Raw genomic sequence first — 23,287 nt, forward strand, 5'->3', positions numbered from 1 at the left:
GGTGCTCGGAGGTGGGTAGGGACGGAGAAAAGGGGTGATTCAGAAAGGGGGAGTTCCTGCACCTATTGTCTGAGAAAAAAAACCCTGCATACAATTAAAAGAAAAAAAGTACCTGCTCTATCCCTGTGAGTGAAAAACGTCTGGGGAGTATGGTTTGTTTGCGACTGTCATCTAGTACAAACTTTTTTTAGGCAGTTACAGCAAAGTTTTTTTCCTCTGGGCAAAGAGTTAAGCCATATTAAAACCCACAATTCAACATAGTTAATTCCCATCCTGTAACTTTTAGTGGATAGCTTGACTTGTTACAAAAAATGTGAAAAATTACGGCTCCACTAACAGGATCGACAGGTAAAAAAAAAAATGATATCACAAAAACCAAATATGGTAATGTTAGTGACAAACTGTATCATATCATTATTTTTTTTATAGAGTTCCCATGTCTTCTAGATTGGCCCACAAAATAGAGTTGATGAAATAGCTAACATTATTGGATATTCTAGTACCTGCTGCTATTACACAACATAATATGAACTATGTGCTGTGTAAATGCACCCATTCACACATTTGAATGTATATATCGATGTATATATCTACATTATGAACAAAAGGCTTCATCTGTCTTTCAGGCCAACCTTAGTTTCCCTGGACCTCAGTTTCAATGATCTCACAGACCTTTTCGACCTGATTTCCAGACTCTGTACCTTGAATAAGTTGCGTATCCTGGTATTGCAGGGTAATCCTCTGACCTTCATTCCCGCCTATCGTGGCTATACTATAGACAGTATAAAAAAGCTGTGTGTATTGGATGATATTTCAATACTGCCCGATGAAAAACACAAGTATGATGGACTATGCAACCAGAAAGGTGAGGATGAGCTACGATGATATAAACTAAGGCCACTGTTGCGAAGAAGTCTCCATAATGTGTCGCAGCATACCTTTATTGTAAATTTTTTCCAGGTCCACTTGAGCCCTCATAATTCTTGTTTAAATACCGATTTCCTGAAAGACTATACAATATTATTATCTTTTCCATTTGCAACATTTGGGGGGGCTTCAGATTTAGTCCTCAAAACTTCTGAAGGCCATACATAACATTAGAGCTTAGCAAGTAGTATTAGTAGTTCAATGCTAACGCACCTAAAGCTCATGTAAAACACATCCAAAACACAATGCACAGATGTGAACCAGCCCTAAAACACCAGCAGCGCATTACTGAAGGCACTAGATTATTGTGAACCACTAGAGAAGAGCAGCATCATGTCAACTATATCAGCCCAGCATTTTGTATAGAGTAGTAATTCTCCTTGTTTGTGAGAACATATTCATCAAGCTGGCATCACCAGTTAAGCACCACTAAATGATTTATAGGTATCGTTTTCCATAATGCTTTAGGCTTCGTAAAATGGTCGCTGACACCCATACTACATGAAGGAGGCATTTGTTTTGGTTTCTGCAAAGTCAAATGCAGTCAGGAAACTAGCATTTTCAGAATGAGGACAGCAATGACAGACTTGTTCATGACAGATGTACAGTACTTAGTCCGGCATTTGTTGCCGATTGAAGCAGTGGTAGCTAAGTGAGCAGTAGACCTGATAGCAAATATAAATTATTAATTTTGGTGGGACAAAATTAGCGCTATAATTCATTTTATTATTGTTTCATTAGATGTAGATGTAAGATATGCTTTAAGTACATGATTTGATAGTGCTTTTATAATTTTTTTTATAAAAATAGATAAAAGTAAAAATGTTAAAGTACTTCACACTACTTACATACACACATATATATTTACCAAAGCAGGGCAACAAGTAAAAAAAAGCATGTGCTAACCAAACACAACCTATCAAATTTTACTTTACTGTAAAGAGATCAACTTAGAACGATATCTGATTGCCACACGTAATTTCACTTGGAAAATCTTCCTTCCATTACCTACTAAGCTTTTCTTTGTTTTCTTTATTTTTATTTTTTTTAATTTTATTTACATTCCTTCTGTATAAATGGGCCAAAAAAGAATGTTATTAGCCTATTTCCTATGCTGGACGAATGTTTTTCATTGTTTTAGAACAGAAAATATCACATTTGGCCACTAGATACTGCTCACACGAAAATCCCTACAGTCTTATTTAGCTTCCTATTACAAGTAAATAAAAAAATTAAATCTATGAAATAAATATTATTATTAGAAATGTAATGATGCCTTGTATGCATTGTACAGCAACACAACCACTGCTGGCAAATGCCTTATATAACATATTACTATTCTCCTTACAGAGTCTCTGACCAACAAAGCAAAGTTGTTTGTCCACATTGGAAAAGTGCAAGGAATTCCAAATCCAAGCATTATCACAGAACAACATAACGCAAGTGAATATCCCATCATTACATTTAATTACCGTGTTTACTATGAGTTCATGGAGGACCAGGACAGAGGAGAGCTACCTGAGTCTCAAGTAGGTTGAATTAATGGTATTCCAGCCAATGTCATCTTGTTACAAGTGGTATGGTCCCTAATCGTAGTTAGTCAGTCAACTGATGTAAGGTGTCTTGAAAAAGTATTCATATCCCTTGAAATTTTCCACATTTTCTCATGTCACAACCAAAAATGTAAATGTGTTTTATTGGGATTTTATGCGATAGACCAACACAAAGTGGCACATAATTGCGAAGTGGAAGGAAAATGATAATTGTTTTTCATTTTTTTTACAAACAAATATGTAAAAAGTGTGGGGTGCATTTGTATTCAGCCCCCCTGAGTCAATACTTTGTAGAACCACCTTTCACTGCAATTACAGCTGCAAGTCTCTACCAGCTGTGCACATCTAGAGAGTGACATTTTTGAGCATTCTTCTTTGCAAAATAGCTCAAGCTCTGTCAGACTGGATGGAGAACGTCTGTGAACAGCAATTTTCAAGTCTTGCCACAGATTCTCAATTGGATTTAGGTCTGGACTTTGACTGGGCCATTCTAACACATGATTATGCTGTGATCTAAACCATTCCATTGTAGCTCTGGCTGTATGTTTAGGGTTGTTGTCAGTGGCAGCTGGTGCTGGAGGATTTTTTGGGGGGAGCACGGGCGGCCCCCTCCAGGTCCGCACTCACAATAATGCGGAGCTCCCCTGGACTGTCCGACGCTGCAGCTTCTGTCTTCATCCGGTCTTCTATCCGGGCTGTTAATGGTCGGGAAGCCAATGCCGATTCGCTGGCATCGCAGAATGGGAGGGCTTGGGGCGCAGTGCTCTGCGCCCCGAGAACAATATAAAACTGGCCAATTGGGGCCTCGGGTTGTGGTCACATGCCTGTGAGGGGGTGATGGACTTGGTGGAAAATCTGCGCCCCTTGTGGACCGGCCGCCACTGGTTCCTGCTGGAAGGTGAACCTCCGCCCCAGTCTCAAGTCTTTTGCAGACTCTAACAGGTTTTCTTCTAAGATTGCCCTGTATTTGGCTCCATCCATCTTCCCATCAACTCTGACCAGCTTCCCTGTCCCTACTGAAGAAAATCATCCCCCCAACATAATGCTGCCACCACCATGTTTGGAGATGGACTGTTCAGGGTGATGTGCAGTGTTAGTTTTCCGCCACACATAGCATTTTACTACACACCACCTGCAGTCCAGTACGTTTTTTTTCTGCATCAAAAATGCATGGAAAGTAGGTTATATGGTTTTCAATGGCATAGTTTACACCAGTGCTTGCAGTTCCAGTGCGGTCAAGTTGCAGAAAAAGAAGTAGAACATGCTGCATTTTTCCTGCACTGGACTGTACTGGAATGCTGTAAAACGCTTCAAAAACACACTAGAACGAATCAATAAGGCACTGGAATGCAGTTCTATTTCAGTCTCATCTGACCAGAGCACCTTCTTCCACATGTTTGCCGTGTCCCCCACATGGCTTCTCGTAAAACTGCAAACGGGACTTCATATGGCTTTCTTCAACAATGTCTTTCTTCTTGCAACTCTTTCATAAAGGCCAGATTTGTGGAGTGCACGACTAATAATTGTCCTGTGGACAGATTCTCCTACCTGAGCTGTGGATCTTTGCAGCTCCTCCAGAGTTACCATGGGCCTCTTGGCTGCTTCTCTAATGAATGTTCTCCTTGCCCGGCCTGTCATTTTAGGGTAGACGGCCATGTCTTGGTAGGTTTGCAGTTGTGCCATAGTCTTTCCATTTTTGGATGATGGATTGAACAGAGCTCCGTGAGATGTTCAAAGCTTGGGATATTTTTTTATAACCTAACCCTGCTTTAAACGTCTTCACAACTTTATCCCTGACTTGTCTGGTGTGTTCCTTGGCCTTCATAAAGCTGTTTGTTCACTAAGGTTCTCCAACGAACCTCTGAGGGCTTCACAGAACAGCTGTATTTATACTGAGATTACATTTCTCACTCTATTTACTAATTAGGTGACTTTTAAAGACAATTGGTTCCATTAGATTTTAGTTAGGGGTATCACAGTAAAGGGGGCTGAATACAAATACACGGCACACTTTTTAGATATTTATTTGTAAAAAAAAAATTAAAACCATGTATCATTTTCCTTCCACTTCACAATTATGTGTCACTTTGTGTTGGTCTATCTCATAAAATCCCAATAAAATACATTTACGTTTTTGGTTGTAACATGACAAAATGTGGAAAATTTCAAGGCATATAAATACTTTTTAAAGTACTGTACCCTACATTAGAATGTGCAGTGTTAAATGCACTAGTTGTCTCCCAACAGAGTACTCCTGGTTTTTACTTCTTCCATAGAGCTATATACCCTATGAAGGACTTTAGCCACATTTTATGCTGGCCAGCTACAAGGGTATTATGTGGCCATTTCAACCACTCATTTTAAAGGGGTTGTAAAGATGTTTTTTTTTTTTTTTTAAAATAACAAACATGTTATACTTACCTTCACTGTGCAGCTCGTTCTGCACAGAGTGGCCCCGAACCTGGTCTTCTGGGGTCCCTCGGCGGCTGTTTCAGCTCCTCCCCGCAAGCATTTACCACCTTCATGCGAGCTCCCTCGCACGGTGGTGAGTGCTTGCGGGCGCGCTCCCGTGATACAGCCGGTGGCTATAGCCGCTCGCTGTATCACTCGGCCCCGCCCCCCGGCGCGCCGCGTCATCGGATGTGATTGACAGCAGCGCGAGCCAATGGCTGCGCTGCTTTCAATCCATCCACTGCAGCCAATCAGCGACCAGGCTGAGCTGCAATGAAGCTGACGAGGACGAGGAGCGAAGATTCGAGGCGTCAGGTAAGTAAAACGGGGGGCTGGGGGCGGCGGTACTGTCAAAAGTTTTTTCACCTTAATGCATAGAATGCATTAAGGTGAAAAATTTTTTACCTTTACAACCCCTTTAATAACAAAACTGACCGAACACTTTAAAAGCAGCCTACTACCAGCAGTTTTGATTCTTCAAAATTTGGAGAGGTCGGTTTCCTATATCCATTTGCTTGCTTTTTATTTCTATTATAAGTGGTTGAAATTGTCATGGTCATAGGGGTGTAGTTATAAACAAATTTGCATAGCAATTCACCCAGTGAAAATGCATGTGTTTTCCTTCTGTACGAATGAGCCAATAAAACAAATGTTGTTAGCCTATTTTTCTGTGCTGAACAAATGTTTTCCAATGATTTAAAATAGAAAATACTACATTTGGTCTCTAGATAGCACTCACATGGAAATCCCTGCAGTCTTTTTGTCTGTTGTATTGGGTTTTTTATTTTCTTTTATCTCAAATATATCCAATTTTTGTTTACATTTTCTGCTGGGCTAAAAAAAAAAAAAAAACAGGTTGTGGTTTATTGTTTCAGTTTTTCTTTTCGAGGTGGGGGGGTATGTATGTGTGTGTATATATATATATATATATCTATATATACATATATATATAGATATATATATATCTATATATAGATAGATAGATAGATAGATAGATAGATAGATAGATAGATAGATAGATAGATAGATAGATAGATAGATAGAATCTATCTTAGGTTCACATATACACTATATTACCAAAAGTATTGGGACGCTTGCCTTTACACACACATTAACTTTAATGTCATTCCAGTCTTAGTCCGCAGGGTTCAATATTGAGTTGGCCCACCCTTTGCAGCTATAACAGCTTCAACTCTTGTGGGAAGGCTGTCCTCAAGGTTTAGGAGTGTGTCTATGGGAATGTTTGACCCTTTTCCCAGAAGCGCATTTGTGAGGTCAGGCACTGATGTTGGACGGGAAGGCCTGGCTCGCAGTCTCCGCTCTAATTCATGCCAACGGTGTTCTATCAGGATGAGGTTAGGATGCTGTGCAGCCCAGTCAAGTTCCTCCACCCCAAACTTGCTCATTCATTTCTTTATGTACCTTGCTTTGTGCACTGGTCCAAATCATTTGGTGGAGGGGGGATTATGGTGTGGGGTTGTTTTTCGGGGGTTGGGCTTGGCCCCTTAGTTCCAGGGAAGGGAACTCTTAAGGCGTCAGCATACCAAGACAGTTTGGACAACTTTATGCTCCCAAGAAGGATGGCCCTTTCCTGTTCCAACATGACTGCGCAGCAGTGCACAAAGCAAGGTCCATAAAGACATAAATGAGAGAGTTTGGGGTGGAGGAACTTGACTGGCCTGCACAGAGTCCTGACCTCAACCCAATAGAACACCTTTGGCATGAATTAGAGTGGAGACTACGAGCCAGGCCTTCTCGTCCAACATCAGTGTCTAACCTCAAAAATGCGCTTGAGGGAGAATGGGCAAATGTTCCAATAGACACACTCCTAAACCTTGTGGACAGCCTTCCCAGAAGAGTTGAAGCTGTTATAGCTGCAAAGGGTGGGCCAACTCAATATTGAACCCTACAGACTAAGACTGGGATGCCATTAAAGTTCATGTGTGTGTAAAGGCAGGCGGCACAATACTTTTGACAGTATAGTGTATTTGTAACTGTTGTAATATAAGTAATATAAGCAATCGATATTTGTGAATTCAGCCACATACCACACAGAGAACTGCTGGTAATCCATCAAAAAACTGTTGTCTTTATTCCGCCTGAAGAGACCTTTTCTTTTCATAAAAGTTCTCCCAGACCTCTGTTGCTATGGTTCATTGTTCTATTGTAACCAGCATGGTACAAGAAATAACAGTCATAGAGTACTGCAATTGATGGTAAAACCTGAGTAAATATTTGTTGAAACTGGACATTAAAAAGAAAGTAATACGGTATAGGAAATGGGAAATATTAATTTGATTCTGTGTTATTTGAGAGTGAAAAGGTAAACCATTTCCCTGTGAAACGTGCCACGAAGTTTATCTAATTGTGATCAAAGGCTGTTATTGTTCCCCTCTTGATCTGGAAGTTTAGAATTGGTGTGTAGACTTCTGATTCAGTTCGATTTGGAAATCACTCCTTAAGGCCCCTTTCACACTTGTGCGATCTGAAAGTCTCGAGACTTTGCCGCGACTTTGACGCGACTTGAAGCAATGCATGTGTAATCTTCAGGTCTATGGACCTCAAGTTGCATCAAAGTCGCACCAAAGTAGTACAGATATGAATGGTACACATTGGATATCATGGGGTATGCTTGTCATGTGACTTTGCAGTCCAAAGTCGCAGGACAAGTAGCACAAGTGTGAAAGGGACCTTAGTCTCAATTGGCTCGGGTACTCCAGTCTTTATATATTTGTCTAGCATAATGCAGCCCTACATAATCCAATATTTATTTTAAAAAATGCAACTTTAACAGCTGTGCCATATTACATAGGTTTCTTGTCTGTCAATATATACTTCCTGTATGATGGAAAACATTTGTGGTATTAGTTATCTGTTATGCCGCGTACACACGGTCGGACTTTCTGACGTAAAATGTGCGATCGGAGCTTGTTGTCGGAAATTCCGACCGTGTGTAAACTCCATCTGACAGTTTCCATCAGAATTCCCGTCGCACAAAATTTGAGATCTGGTTCTCAAAAATCCGTTCGCGTAAATTCCGATCATGTGCACACAATTCCGACGCACAAAGTGCCACGCATGCTTAGAATCAAGCAGAAGAGCCGCACTGGCTATTGAACTTCATTTTTCTCGGCTTGTCGTAAGAGTTGCACGTCACCGCGTTCTTGACATTTGGAATTTCCGTCAAGATTTGTGTGACCGTGTGTATGCAAGACAAGTTTGAGCCAACATCCATCAGAAAAAATCCATGGATTTCGTTGTCGGAATGTCCGATCAATGTCCGATCGTGTGTGGCATTATGGGGGTTCTCTAGCGCCCCTGTTGTGGATGAGTTCATGCTGTCATCTTTTGCAGTCCGGTCTGGGCTTTCCTTGTAGCATGGATCACGGGGGGGGGGGGGGGCTGCAGGGCACAGGTTACTGCACTGCATACTGTATGCAACATACGTTTGGTACCGATGTCCCCATCCATACTGAGCTACACAACACGTATACTGCATGCACGCATATTACATCTGTCCCTTGTCATCTCTGCAAGTTGTGAGGTCTGATTGACAGATGTTGTCAGGCTGGAAGGATAACTAATAAGGGGGGGGCTGGTTGGTGACTCAGCTCCACTGTCACGGTCATTCTTGCGACACATGCGATTTGTCACAGCGTTTCTGTCTCAGCGTTTCTGTCTCAGTGTTTCTATCACAGCATTTCTGTCTCTGCGTTTCTGTCATAGCAGGTCCTGTCATAGTGTGTTTCCGTCATGGTGTGTTTCTGTCATGGCGTGCTTCTGTCATGGCGTGTTTCTGTCATAGCATGTTCTGTCATAGCATGTTCTGTCATAGCGGTTTCTGTCATAGCATGTTTCTGTCATAATATGTTTCTGTCATAGCAGGTTTCTGTCATAACATGTTTCTGTCATAGCGGTTTCTGTCATAGCATGTTTCTGTCATAGCATGTTTCTGTCATAGCGGTTTCTGTCATAGCATGTTTCTGTCATAGCATGTTTCTGTCATAGCGGTTTCTGTCATAGCGGGTTTCTGTCATAGCGGGTTTCTGTCATAGCATGTTCTGTCTAGCATATCAGTGCCATGCAGTTTGGCATATTCACCGGTAGCTGTTTAATTTTCATTTGTTTTCCATGTCTCATCGTATCGTTCGTTCAGGTTTCTTTGTATACCTGGGCTTAGTTAGTTAGTGCTCACATCTCAGTATCTGTCACGTCTACAGATTCATACAGGCTGAAGTTTCGTTTTTAATGATTGTTGACCACAATGTTCTCGCCTGTATACCATATGTCATAGGATGCACTTTCATTTCACTACATCTGTACGACTACCCACCACAGTCTGTGGGTACAGCTAGTGCTAATAACTCAGGATCTGTCACGTCTACAGATTCATACAGGCTGAAGTTTCGTTTTTAATGATTGTTGACCACAATGTTCTCGCCTGTATACCATATGTCATAGGATGCACGTTCATTTCACTACATCTGTACGACTACCCACCACAGTCTGTGGGTACAGCTAGTGCTAATAACTCAGGATCTGTCACGTCTACAGATTCATACAGGCTGAGGTTTAGTTTTTAATGATTGTTGACTACAATCTTCTCGCCTGTATACCATAAGTCATATGATGCACTTTCATTTCATTACACCTGTACGACTACCCACCATGGTCTGTGGGTACACTAGCCCTGAGTGTTCAGTTTTAATTACCTGTCTTTGCACTGCAGGTTACTCGGGCTCACTTTTTATATATATATATATATATATATATATATATATATATATATATATATATATATATATATATATATATATAAGACTCTTTTTATTGATAAAACAAAGAAAAACAAAAACTCTTCCATTGAACAAAAAACATACCTCAAATAGCATTGCAGAGGACATATTATCTAGACGTTTAGCCAACCGGCTTTACTTCTTATACATCAGTATATTATATGAAATTGCAGTCCATATAAAAATAAGAAGACAAATCTTTACAAGTATATACTGTATCTGTCATTTTGTAGGTTACCTTTTATGGAGCGTGTCCTCTTAGTTTTCTGTTCCCCTACTCCGCTCCCGGTCCTATAATGGACTATCGGTCGGTGCAGGGGTACTTTCCTCCCCTAAACAGTGGGGGGGGGGGGGGGATTTCCAGTTTCCATTTGTTGGCTATCTTATAAACTTAAACCATATAACTCGTCAGAAATATTATTTCAGATTGATCTACATTCCGAGTCCCCTTGTCTCCATCCCATCCGTCACCCACCTTGTAAAATCAGTCACCAGCCCACTGGGAGGGTATATCCTGCCAGCAATACTCTATTTTGGACCAACCGGAAGGAAAGCTAAACCAGGTACCTCTAACCAGGGATCCCATATATTTCCAAACTTTGTTGGGCTACCTCTGTGTTGGTATGTCAACTTCTCCCTCAGAAGGGTGTAATTTATGGAATCAACCCACTCTGTGTATGTAGATGGCAATACTGAAAGACATTTCCTAGCAATAAGTTTTTTGGCAATAAACAGAACTCTGAGAATGGCCGTGTAGGTGTATGGCGTGTGCAATTCCTTGTCCAGCCATCCAAGCAGGCACGGCTTGGGGTCAACTGCAAATGTAAGGTTCCATATTTTTTTAATAGAGTTGATCACATCAGACCAGTACCTTTGCAGTTTTGGGCACTTCCAGAGCATGTGAATAAGGGTACCGTTGTCTACCCTGCAATGAGAACAAAATGGATCATCTCTTCTGTGCCATTTGTGTAGTTTGTGTCGGGTATGGTAAGTTTGATGAATAATGAATAGTTGTGTGAGTTTTTGGGAAGAGGAGACTGATACCCTGGGTACATTCTCCAGTATGGTAGACCATTCCTCATCCGTTATGTGACCTATATCCTCCCCCAGCTTGTCCTACACTTTAATGTCATAACTTTGGATATCTGAGATAGTAGGGAATCGTATATAGAGGATATCTGTCCCTTCCAAGACGATGATGTTACTAGCCGTGTGAGTACCGAGGGTCTAGTTAATTCCCATGTGGACAGTATAGCTTGTGCTGAAATGGCATGTCTGAGTTGTAAATATTGGAAGAATAAGACGTTGGGTAAACCGTATTCTTCTCTCAGTGACTGAAAATCTCGTAGGAGGTTGCCTTGGTATATCTGTGGGACGTATACAACACCACACCTAGACCAGGCGGAAAAGCTCTGTAATTTATATAAATCGGGGAAGTTGCTATTATTACAGATACGTGACCACGCAGAGTATCCCGTATATTGAAAATTTTGTTTGGCCTTGGTCCATATTTTATCTATAAGTACCATAGTGGGGTGGTCGGGTATTCTTCAGAATGCTCCCACTTCTATGCACTCCACAAGGTCACCGCTCGAAAGTAGCGTGCGTACAATGTTTCTTGTGGGGTTAGGGGACTCGGGGTGCTGCCACCCTGTTAGGTGCTGCAACTGAGCCGCTATGAAATAGTACTCAGGCTCACTTACTACATACACTAGGGTGGGGGTCATCAGGTTCATTCACACGCTGTGGTCTTTTCATCACTGGTAAACGTCCTCATACTCAGGTAGGCACAGAGGGGTGTTGTTCTCATGTCTGGTTGTCTGTTGTCACGTTTGCTAGTTTGTGTTTCCTTAGGTTGGGCATGCCACATGTTTCAGAAGCGATTATTTCACGTTGATCCCTTCAACCCCACATAGGGGTTCAGAGCATGGTAGTACCCCGTCATTAAGAAGTTGGTCCATACTTAAGCTCACAGTGGAGCTTTGTCACAGGGGTTTTTTCCCTTTCCCGGCCTCAGCCGGGAAGGCAGAACGCTTTGAAATGTTGTTTCCAATTCCTTCCACCAATATGTTCTGGGCACTATTCTTTAACTCAGATTCATGTTGGCTAAATAGGCTCTCTTACGGTTGCAAGACAGGATGGAGGTGATCGAAGCTCGCTTGGTTAGAGGCAAGGGTGTCAGCACAATCCCAGCTCCTGCTCTTCCTACATTCCACAGGCAAGGTCGGCATCCCCTTAGTCCACCGGTCTTGTCAAGCCTTCTTGTTCAATGTGTCTGAGCCAAGTAATGTTTCTTTGATAGGGGCTGTGTAGGAATCTCCCATCCCCGGTCTTCAGTCAGTCCCTGCTGGAGGATTTTTTTCGGTAGGCTTTCACATAGGCCTCATCACTATCTCGTCTGAGTCTTTCGCATGTAGTTTCCTGGGTTCGGCAGACAGTCATGCTTTCATTGTCCATAAAAACCTATAAACCATGCGCTTACTCCAAAAAAGTCATAGATGTAAGCAGCTAACACAACAAATAGAAAATTTGTAATAAATCATATGTAACCAAGTGTAGCGCAAAAAAAATGAGAAAGAGAATATTGCTATACCACATATAATAGCAAAATGAATTGTGAAAAGATAGTGTTTTGTATACTTTGTGAACATTCATACATATAGAACACTTATGTTATAAAGCCTTAGGGTCACCAAAAGTGATAACAGGATGTAAAAATGGCAATAAAGTCCAAAACTGAATGTGCAGGTACGATGAACATAAATTTTGCAATGGTGATAAATTCCAAAACATATACTCGTGAGAGATTTCTGTATGTAATCCAACATGTGCTGACAAACACTTGTGCGAAACCGCCACCTAGGATGACTGGAGGCTTACCAGAAAGTTGGGACCCACCTAGCATACGCTATATGGGTCAAACAGGCTTGGATTGCTCACTGGCAATGAAGGTAGGGAACCAAGGGCTGGTGAATGGTGAAGTTGTAACGTTGCTATCCCAAAGAGGTCTTCTTCATATGGAAGCTCGGACACCAACAGACATTACCCACATGTAATGAAGAAGGGGCTCATAGCGTAATTCCGTAAACCATAAAAAATTTATTAAAAGGAAAAATACTTACATTTCAGAATAAAAAGCGCTTGCAAGTAAAATGGCGGCAGTGGAGTCCTCCGACGCGTTTCGTCATACAAGACTTCGTCCCCAGTGAACAATCCAAGCCTGTTTGACCCATATAGCGTATGCTAGGTGGGTCCCAACTTTCTGGTAAGCCTCCAGTCATCCTAGGTGGCGGTTTCGCACAAGTGTTTGTCAGCACATGTTGGATTACATACAGAAATCTCTCACGAGTATATGTTTTGGAATTTATCACCATTGCAAAATGTATGTTCATCGTACCTGCACATTCCGTTTTGGACTTTATTGCCATTTTTACATCCGGTTATCACTTTTGGTGACCCTAAGGCTTTATAACATAAGTGTTCTATATGTATGAATGTTCACAAAGTATACAAAACACTATCTTTTCACAATTCATTTTGCTATTATATGTGGTATAGCAATATTCTCTTTCTCATTTTTTTAGCGCTACACTTGGTTACATATGCTTTCATTGTCGATAAGTTACTGGAGGCAGTAATTTCCGAGGGGTGCTTAGTGCGGTTCTTTCACCATCATTCTGAAGGTGGAGCGTCGGCCCACCGGGGTGTCCAGTGGCAAGTTTCCGATCTAGTTTTCCATTTTGACTGCCCTCTTCTGCATAAGTATTTTCATCGAAGTACTCGTACGTGGACCTGGCGTTTCAGCACTTTCTACAGTTGGGGGGGGGGGGGTAGTGGCTATCCAGCTGATCATGCCTATACTTCCATCAGACCTGCCCACTGGTATGGCATGCTATCTGGCTGGCGCAAACATCATTTCACCACCAGGTTAACCTTCGTTTTAAAAGCAGTCCTTGCTTATTTGTCACCTTTGCTGAGAACTCCATTGTATTTTGGGTAACTGCAGGGGGGTCAGGGGTTTATTCATTTAGTTGATTCCTGTTGTGTGAAGACCCTGGTTACCGCCCAGGCATCGGCAGCCTCTCTCAGGGTGGGTGCTGAGCCAACGTCCCCTGATTGAAGACAAAGTGGTAGGTCTGGGCCAAAAAAATCATCATTAATTTTGGGTTTCACTGTCGGCTCGTATCTCTTGTTTGCGGGGTTGCCTGGAGAACTAGCCGGATACGTCAGACCATTCATTTTTGGTCCGATCCCCTGCCTGTTCAAAGGGGGGGGGGGGCTCTCAGTCATTTTTGGGTATGCTGTATCAGGCCATGAGAATTATTCCTCAGGATGAAGTCTAGCCTCCTTCCCCTGTTTTAGGACTCCGACTTGGTTGTTGGTTCACAAGCAGAAGCACTACCCAACTTTAAGCTTGTGGGACCAGTTTTTGTGCATCTGGAATGGTATCTCCATGTCATTCCACAACCATGAGCAGGGCTGTCGGAGTGTTTCAGTCGTGGCTGACTCAATTAGTTTGGCCCCCAGAAGTTTTTTCATCTGCCCTAGTTTGCGCATAATTCATACATTATTTGCCCAATTCTGGCAGTTACAGTCACATAGGGACCGGTTGGTCAGGGATCTCAGTGTCACGGAGGGTTTGCCCATAGCCAATTTTTCTATAAGGTGGATCAGGGGGTTGGTAGATTTCTCAGGTTCCTGACTCTGGCTTCGATGCATATTGCCACAGCGTATTGGCCTTATCTGCCAGCACGTTCAAGCATCTATCACTGACAGTTCATACATTTTTGCGGCTCATCCTCTCAAAACCCCATACCAAAATAGACAGACAGGCCAGTGGTTCCTGGGAATTTTACAGAGCTACTTAACTGGTGTCTGTTTTGAACTGTTTGATCTTCACTGCAATTATTTTACAGGGGCTCCTCGGTTCAGCCCTTGCTCCCTTTCCCCCATTTATCCTCTAACTACAAGCAGTTTGTTCTCAGGTCTATGTTTTCTCAGTAATTAGGCTTAATCCAAATCATTACGGGACATTTATTCGAGTTCTGGGCAGTTTCGCAGTTTCCAAACAGGGGGTCCCTTCTTATCATCAATTCGTGGGACGCTGGAATTCCTCCTGTTATAGCTGATACATACCGCATCCGTATACTGAAGCCATCCGGGCGTTCGCTACTTTACTAGACTGATTGTTACCTACCCTTCATCAAGCTTTCTTATCACCCCTACTTTTGTGTCTTTTTTTTTTGCCCTCTTTTAGGCGTACTGACCAGCTAGGCCAGGGCACACCTCAGGTCTTGGTAGTTAGGATATCGCATTTCCAAGTGAAGACTCTGACTACAAGTAAGAAGGCTGGCCGGAGGCTAGCCTGTATTTGTAGGAGGAGTGTGAGGGGTATATATCCCTCCTCCTCTGTCTGAGCCTGCGTCGGCTCAATCCAGGGTTCCTACCCACCCGTTTCCCCCAAATCTTCATGTACCCTTATACACATCGTACATTTTTCATATTCATACATTCAGGGTATGCCCTCTTTTAGGCGTACTGACCAGCTAGGCCAAGGCACACCTCAGGTCTTGGTAGTTAGGGTATCGCATTTCCAAGTGAAGACTCTGACTACAAATGACTATTACCGGTAAGTCTCAAGTATTACTGTTGCTGATAATAAATCCAGTAAATATGCCATATCACAACTAAACAGGTATCTGTGTTTCAGTCATGTGAATGTTACCTTGGGAGGTTATGCTTCTTTAAACAGCAGTTCAACAATCAAAACAGCTGCCTTTCAGAGGATAAAACTGAGCACACAACATGTGAACTGCATGATGAACCATTATTGGGCATCCAGATTTTTGGAAGGGCTGACAAAATACACATAATGCTGAGGAACAATAGAACTGATTGGCTGCAGACATTGCTAGATGTGGCCATTATACAACTGCCTTTACCTTCTCTGGTGGAATTAGTCAATGCAAACAAATGTCTGACTAGACTACAAAAATCAAAAGTATTAGTAAAAATATGTATAGTATTAATGTAAATCCATGTTGATTTGGCAAATACAGTGGAAAGCTCTAAAGTCAACAAATTCAAGACATTCGGTACACTAACATGGTGACAGTCAATTGGTTGTCTAAGTCCTGCAGTTGGCCATACATAGCCTAGTTAAAGTATGCAGTATGGTTTAAAGAAGAACTACACTCTTTTTTTTTTTTTTAAATAAATAAATAAAGGCCAGGAGCTACAAATACTGTCACTGCTGGAGAAATGTCCCTTCATTTCATCTCTTCTATGACAAGGATCACCATGACAAGCGAGGAGAAATCTCCCTATAAAGGAGCAGCAATACATCTCTAACCTTTCCCTCCTTTAAACAATAGGGGTGTGCAGGTAATCCAATCTGCAGTTAGACATCATGATGTTGATGAATCTGCCCTGGCTTATAAAAGTGCTTTAAGTTGGATTATTATTTTGTCATTGCAGCCTGAAAGGTACCAAAATCAACAGCTGACAACCCCAGAAGTAGATGTAACCCTACTAAACTCACCAACTTCTCACTTTCACACGGGTAATAGAATTTTTATTCTACAACATAAAAAGGAAGTAAGGATGTAATATGCCATGTCAAATGTTTAGTTTTCACTCATTAAGTGGAAAATATGTGAGGTATAACACACATGGTATGGAAAGTTTTTAGACTACAAACTCTAAAACACATAGAGCTACATATACATACTTAAAAACGTAAAAAAAAAATCAGTTTGCCTGTTATACTGTATATTATTTATGCATATGGATCTGCCACTTTCAACTTGCAATATAAACAAGCTATAATAAAGAAAAATACATGTGGTCTAAATGCTAAAAGCTTGTCACATTTCAGGATGCGGGACAACACCTACAAGTACCTCAAAAGTGATTAACCACTTCAGCCCTGGAAGATTTAGCTGCTGAATGACCGGGCCGTTTTCTGCGATTCAGCACTGCGTCGCTTTAACTGACAAGTGCGCAGTTGTGTGGCGCTGCACCCAAACAAAATTGACGTCCTTTTTTTCCCACAAATAAAGCTTTCTTTTGGTGGTATTTGATCATCTCTGCTGATTTTTTGCACTATAAACAAAAAAAGAGTGCGAATTTAAAAAAAAACACAATATTTTGTACTGTCCCCATTTTGTAAATATCCCCATTTTTTTATTTTTTTAAAAAAGCTAATTTTGTATTCTTCTACATATTCTTCTATTCTTCTTGTATTCTTCTACACAAAATATGTATTCTTCTACACAAAATATGTATTCTTCTACATATTTTTGGTAATAGAAATTGCAATAAGCGTATATTGATTGGTTTGTGCAAAAGTTATAGCGTCTACAAATTAAGGGATAGATTTGTAGCATTTTTATTATTATTTTTTTTTTTTACTAGTAAATCTGCGGCGATCTGCGATTTTTATTAGGACTGCGACATTATGGCGGACACATCGGACACTTTTGACACATTTTTGGGACCATTGGCATTTATACAGCGATCAGTGCTATAAAAATGCACTGATTACTGTAAAAATGTCACTGGCAGGGAAGGGGTTAACACTAGAGGGCGATCAAGGGGTTAACTGTGTTCCCGCTCTGTGTTCTAACTGAAGGGGGGATGGGACTGTCTAGGGGAGATGACAGATCATTGTTCATACTTAGTATGAACACACGATCAGTCTCCTCTCCCCTCAGAACTGGGATCTGTGTGTTTACACACACCCCCTCCCTGCACATATTTCCCTCTCCATTCACACATTTCCCCTCTCCATGCACACACTGTCCCCCTCCCTGCACACATTTCCCCTAACCTACACACATTTCCCCCTACCTTGCACACACTGCCCCCTTCCCTGCACACACTTTCCACCTTCCTGCACACCTTTCCCTCTACCCTGCACACACTGCCCATCTCCCTGCACACACTGCCCACCTCCCTGCACACACTTCCCCCTACCCTGCACACCTTTCCCCCTACCCTGCACACCTTTCCCCCTACCCTGCACACACTGCCCCCCTCCCTGCACACCTTTCCCGCTCCCCAGCACACACTGCCTCCCTTCCTGCACATCTTTCCCTCTAACCTGCATACACTAGCCCCCTCCCTGCACACTTTCCCCTACCCTGCACACACTGCCCCCCTCCCTGCACACATTTCCCCCTTCCCTGCACACATTTCCCCTAACCTGCACACATTCCCCCCCCCCTCTGTGTTCTAACTGAAGGGGGGATGGGACTGTCTAAGGGAGATGACAGATCGCTGTTCATACTTTGTATGAACAAACGATCAGTCTCTTCTCCCCTCAGAGAACCGGGATCTGTGTGTTTACACACACAGATCCCGGTTCTCGGTGTGTCACGAGCGATCGCGGGAGCCTGGCGGTCATGGCGCCTGCCCCGGGACTTGCATCAGCTCCGGGGGCGAGCAGAGGGTGCCTCTAGTGGCCACAGGGTGAAGCGACGTTACATAACGTTGTTTCACCCAGCCGTGCCATTCTGCTGCACCCTGCACACACTGCCCCTTCCCTGCACACAGCCGTGCCATTCTGCTGCACCCTGCACACACTGCCCCTTCTCTGCCCCTTCCCTGCACACATTTTCCCCTTCCCTGCACACATTTCCCCTTCTCTGCACACATTTCCCCTTCTCTGCACACATTTCCCCTTCCCTGCACACACTGCCCCCTCCCTGCACACACTGCCCCCTTCCCTGCACACCGCCCCCCTCCCTGAACACATTTCCCCCTACCCTGCACACACTGCTCCCTCTCTGTACACACTGCTCCCCTACCTGCACACATTGCTCCCCTGCCTGCACACATTTTCCCCTAACCTTCACACATTTCCCCCCATCCTGCACACACTGCCCCTTCCCTGCACATATTTTCCCCTTCCCTGCACATATTTCCCCCTTCCCTGCATACACTGACCCCCCTCCCTGCACACACTGCCCCCTACCTGCACACATTTCCCCCTATTTTGCACACACTGCCCCCTCCCTGCACACACTGCCCCCCCACCTGCACACATTTCCCCCTACCCTGTACACACTGCCCACTCCCTGCACACACTGCCCCCCTCCCTGCACAATTTTTAACCTAACCTGCACACACTGTCCCCCCTGAACACATTTCCCCCTCCCTGCACACACTTCCCCCCCTCCATGCACACACTGCCCCCCTCCCTGCACACACTGCCCACCTTCCTGCACACACTGCCCCCCTCCATGCACACACTGCCCTCCTCCCTGCACACATTTCCCCCTCCCTGCACACATTTCCCCCTACCTTCACACACTGCCCCCCTCCATGCACACACTGCCTTCCTCCCTGCACACATTTCCCCCTAACCGGCACACACTGCCCCCCTCCCTGCACACATTTCCCCCTCCCTTCACACACTGCCTCCCTCCATGCACACACTGCCCTCCTCCCTGTACACATTTCCCCCTAACCGGCACACACTGCCCCCCTCCCTGCACACATTTCCCCCTCCATGCACACGCTGCCCCCCTCCATGCACACACTGCCCCCCTCCCTACACACATTTCCCCCTCCCTGCACACATTTCTCTCTCCCTTCACACACTGCCCCCCTCCATGCACACACTGCCCTTCTCCCTGCACACATTTCCTCCTAACCGGCACACACTGCCCCCTCTCTGCACACATTTCCCCCTCCATGCACACACTCCCCCCCTCCATGCACACACTGCCCTCCTCCCTGCACACATTTCCCCCTCCCTTCACACACTGCCCCCCTCCATGCACACACTGCCCTCCTCCCTGCACACATTTCCCCCTAACTGGCACACACTGCCCCCCTCCCTGCACACATTTCCCCCTCCATGCACACATTTCCCCTTCCATGCACACACTGCCCCCCTCCATGCACACACGTCCCCTCCCTACACACATTTCCCCCTCCCTGCACACATTTCTCTCTCCCTCCACACACTGCCCCCCTCCATGCACACACTGCCCTCCTCCCTGCACACATTTCCCCCTAACCGGCACACACTGCCCCCCTCCCTGCATACATTTCCCCCTCCCTGCACACATTTCCCCCTCCCTGCACACACTGCCCCCCTCCATGCACACACTGCCACCTCCATGCACACACTGCCCTCCTCTCTGCACACATTTCCCCCTAACATGCACACACTGCCCCCCTCCATGCACACATTTCCCCCTAACATGCACACACTGCCCCCCTCCATGCACACACTGCCCTCCTCCCTGCACACATTTCCCCCTAACATGCACACTCTGCCCCCTTCCCTGCATAAACTTACCACTGGATTAAAGCTGACACTAAGCAGAATATTTTTTGTGTGTTTGATGTCATGTGGTACTAAGTGTGGCGACAACTTCAAAAACTTTTAGGTGTCTTCCTCAGGAAGCAGAGTATACAGGGCTGTGGGGATTGTCAGAGAAAAAAAAATTTATTCACACGCACATAGGTTGAACTGGATGGATCTGTGTTTTTTTTCAACCTTATAAACTCTGTAATTATGTTGGAAAATGATAGCTAAAATCCAGCACTACAATTTGTGTTATACTGTATTTATTTACAAAAATTCCCATGAGCTTGAAATAAAAATATGTAGCGGTACCTTAGGGGCTGCTGGTAATTGTAGTCCCTCTGTCACCCTTCCCAGCCAGGCACACGATTTTCAGTCACTCTCAGACAGAAAATAGTCTATACACTTTGTTTTGTATTTTTATTGAGGGAATTAAACTTGGATGGGGATAGGGTAGTTATGAGATGCCCAGTTGATTGCAGAAATTGTTAGGGACTGAGGAACTATATAAACCTCTTGTATATACACAACTTTCTCCAGCACAACTCTTGTTCTCACTCTCCAGTACCTGACTTGACTTCTGAGCTCACTCTTCTTCTGCACTTTACTTAGCTCTTGAACTAATTCTGCAGGACCAGCTAGCACTGATGTGCAGGCCTGACACTAACTCAGCCAGGCCCGAAGCAAATGCCCTTTGCAGGCAAGGAACACGGGCCCCTTTGGTGTTGCAAAAATATAGGTAGTCCTAATGCTAGCTGTCCAAGTGGCTACTGCTCCCAGTACCACCTCTTCAGGCACTGCCAGCCCTCCTGGCTGCAGCTGCCTCTCACCACTGCTGTGCCACCACAGTCCACTACCATGTCTCTGCACCCATCCCAGACTGCAATCTCCCAGTCCTCTCAAGCATGCCTCCCCAGTCCTTCCCGACTGTGTGTCACTCACCAGCCCTCCAGGCTGCAACCTGTTGTTCCTCCCTGAAGACTTTGCCTGGCAGTACTTTCCTGCTGTCCTCTCCCTGCTCACATGCCACCTGTCCAGGACACCTCCATGTGTCGTGAGAAGGGTCCTGTCTGCACCGGAGCCCCAGGCCCAAGGTCACTCCCCCAGACTGGGGAGCCCCCTCAGGGCCACGACAGCCTAGCACTCCATCTCCAGCTTCCACCCGAACAACTCCTACCTAGCTGGGCTGACCCTGAGTATTTGAAGAGGCCTGCCCCCTGCCAATCCAGGTTGGGGATTTGTCAGGGCTCCTTAGGATACTCCAGACAGCTTCACCTCTCCTCTCCTCCTTCCTTCCTTTCCAGAAGGCTCCAGCACATTCTGGAAAGAAGTGGGAGGTCTCAGTGATGCTGCCTGTAAGTCACCAACTCTACCTGAGTCACTCAACCCTGACCCGGATGAAAATCACACAGGCTTAGCTACCAGCCAAGCCTGACAATTTACCTATCCTACACAAAAATCCTATTCTCACATCTAGCAACCTAGAGGGTGCTACAAATACTATTGTTGAAACATTTCAGAAATGAACACATTAGGGCATTCTACCATACACATGCCCAAGAGAACACCCGTGGGTGCGCTAATAGTTTATTTATGTCACTCTGCCCATATGAGTCCTGTTGTACTGTGCAGATAGGCTGATAAGCACTGTTTCTGTGCCAATAAGCTTTGTAGTAAATGATTCTGTGCTGTATTTCATACATTGTGTTTTACTACCTATAGAAAATTGAACATTGAATTGGAAAATGAATGCTAAAGCATATCTAAACTCAAGAACAAATGTGGCTATATTGCAGCTCACCAGTCCTTAGTTGAGGTAACTGCATTAGTTTTCTTTATTTCAGCACTGAACACAGTTTGTGTCCCTGGGTGGCTACACTTACTCCTCTACTGTATTTATGGAGGGAACTATGACTGTCACCCAGGCTGGACCTCAAACGTATATTCCTTTCTTCCCCTTTTTTACATGGTGGGTGATGGAATGAGTAGATTACAGAATAAAGAAAAAAATGTTTTTGCTGTCATTTCAGTTCACAAGAAATTACACGGCAAGATCAACATGTAGTATTTGTACTTGCTGTGAAAAAAAGAAAAACTAATGCAATCACCACATCTAAGGACTAGTAAATTGCAATATATTACATCTTTGTTCTTGGAATTAGTACTCCTAAGTAGTAATCCCAGTATTGTTTTACTATTTCACTCCCCAAAGTCTCCTACATATAAAACTATAATTGCAAAAATATTTACTTCTGAATCCTCCATGCTTCTGTTCTAGAAGAAATATAAACACACTTTTTGCTATGGGTTGCTGAAATTGCACAAAAGCAGGGCTATCTTAATGAGTGGGCACACCTGGGCACAGCCCAGGGGCCAAGCTGCATGCGGGGCCCCTGCACTTTCCCCAAGGCAGCTGGCCCTTGAGTCCAGGCTGCCCCAAAAATAAGGGGGCCCCATGATGGCACTGAGAATGATGGATACACAGGGCAGCGGTGCGCCGTGCTGTGCAGAACGATACCTATTATTTCACAGCCAGCAGGGAGGGGCAGAGCCGGAGTGCCGTTGATGCTCTGACCCCGCCCCATGCAGCTTGAATGCTCGGGACTTGAAGGCTGCGGGGTAAGAGCTGGAGTGAGAGCTGCTGAGTCGGCAGCACTGGGAGCCCACCTGCAGAAGTAGCATTGTGGACGGTGTCATGGTGAGCCCAGCTGTCCAGCACTGTTTGCACCAAAGGGCTTGGAATGCCCGGAGGGATGCTCCCTCCTCCGCCCCTCCTTCTGCCTGCTTGATTGGTATAGGCGAATCCAGTGCTGGAGGTGGGCACATAGCCAAAAGTTTACATGCACTGTATCTCCACTGGAAAAGGTGGTACTACATGGATGGAATAATGGGACTGGGGGATATCAAGGGTGTATGGGGGAAAACAATGCTAAGGGGGGATCTGGGGTGTATAGGGGGTAGCAATGCCTGGGGTAGCTTGGGTGGCTATAGTGCTAGAGGTATCAGGGATGTACAGAGGCCACAGTGTAGGTGGTATCAGGGATGTAGTGGGGTCACAATACAAGGGGTATCTTATGGTATATGGTAACAGTGCTGGGGGGAATATCTAGGGTGTAGAGTGGTCAGAGTGCTGGGCGGATATATGGGGTGTAGAGGGGTCAGAGGGCTGGGGGGATATCTGGGGTGTAGAGGGGTCAGAGTGCTGGGGGGATATCTGGGGTGTAGAGGGGTCAGAGTGC

General features: G+C 44.4%; 1 protein-coding gene across 1 annotated transcript in view; it reads left to right on the forward strand.

Moving 5' to 3' along the window:
* The window catches only part of LRRC43 (leucine rich repeat containing 43), a 65,180-nt gene that overhangs the window by 21,172 nt on the left and 20,721 nt on the right, over positions 1-23,287 (forward strand). Inside the window, exons 5-7 of the mRNA XM_073626871.1 lie at positions 627-865; positions 2,278-2,456; positions 16,205-16,289. Coding sequence (XP_073482972.1) covers positions 627-865; positions 2,278-2,456; positions 16,205-16,289 — 503 coding nt within the window. The remainder of the gene's footprint in view (positions 1-626; positions 866-2,277; positions 2,457-16,204; positions 16,290-23,287) is intronic.

Source organism: Aquarana catesbeiana, linkage group LG01 (assembly GCF_042186555.1).
Source record: "Aquarana catesbeiana isolate 2022-GZ linkage group LG01, ASM4218655v1, whole genome shotgun sequence".
Lineage (NCBI taxonomy): Eukaryota > Metazoa > Chordata > Amphibia > Anura > Ranidae > Aquarana > Aquarana catesbeiana.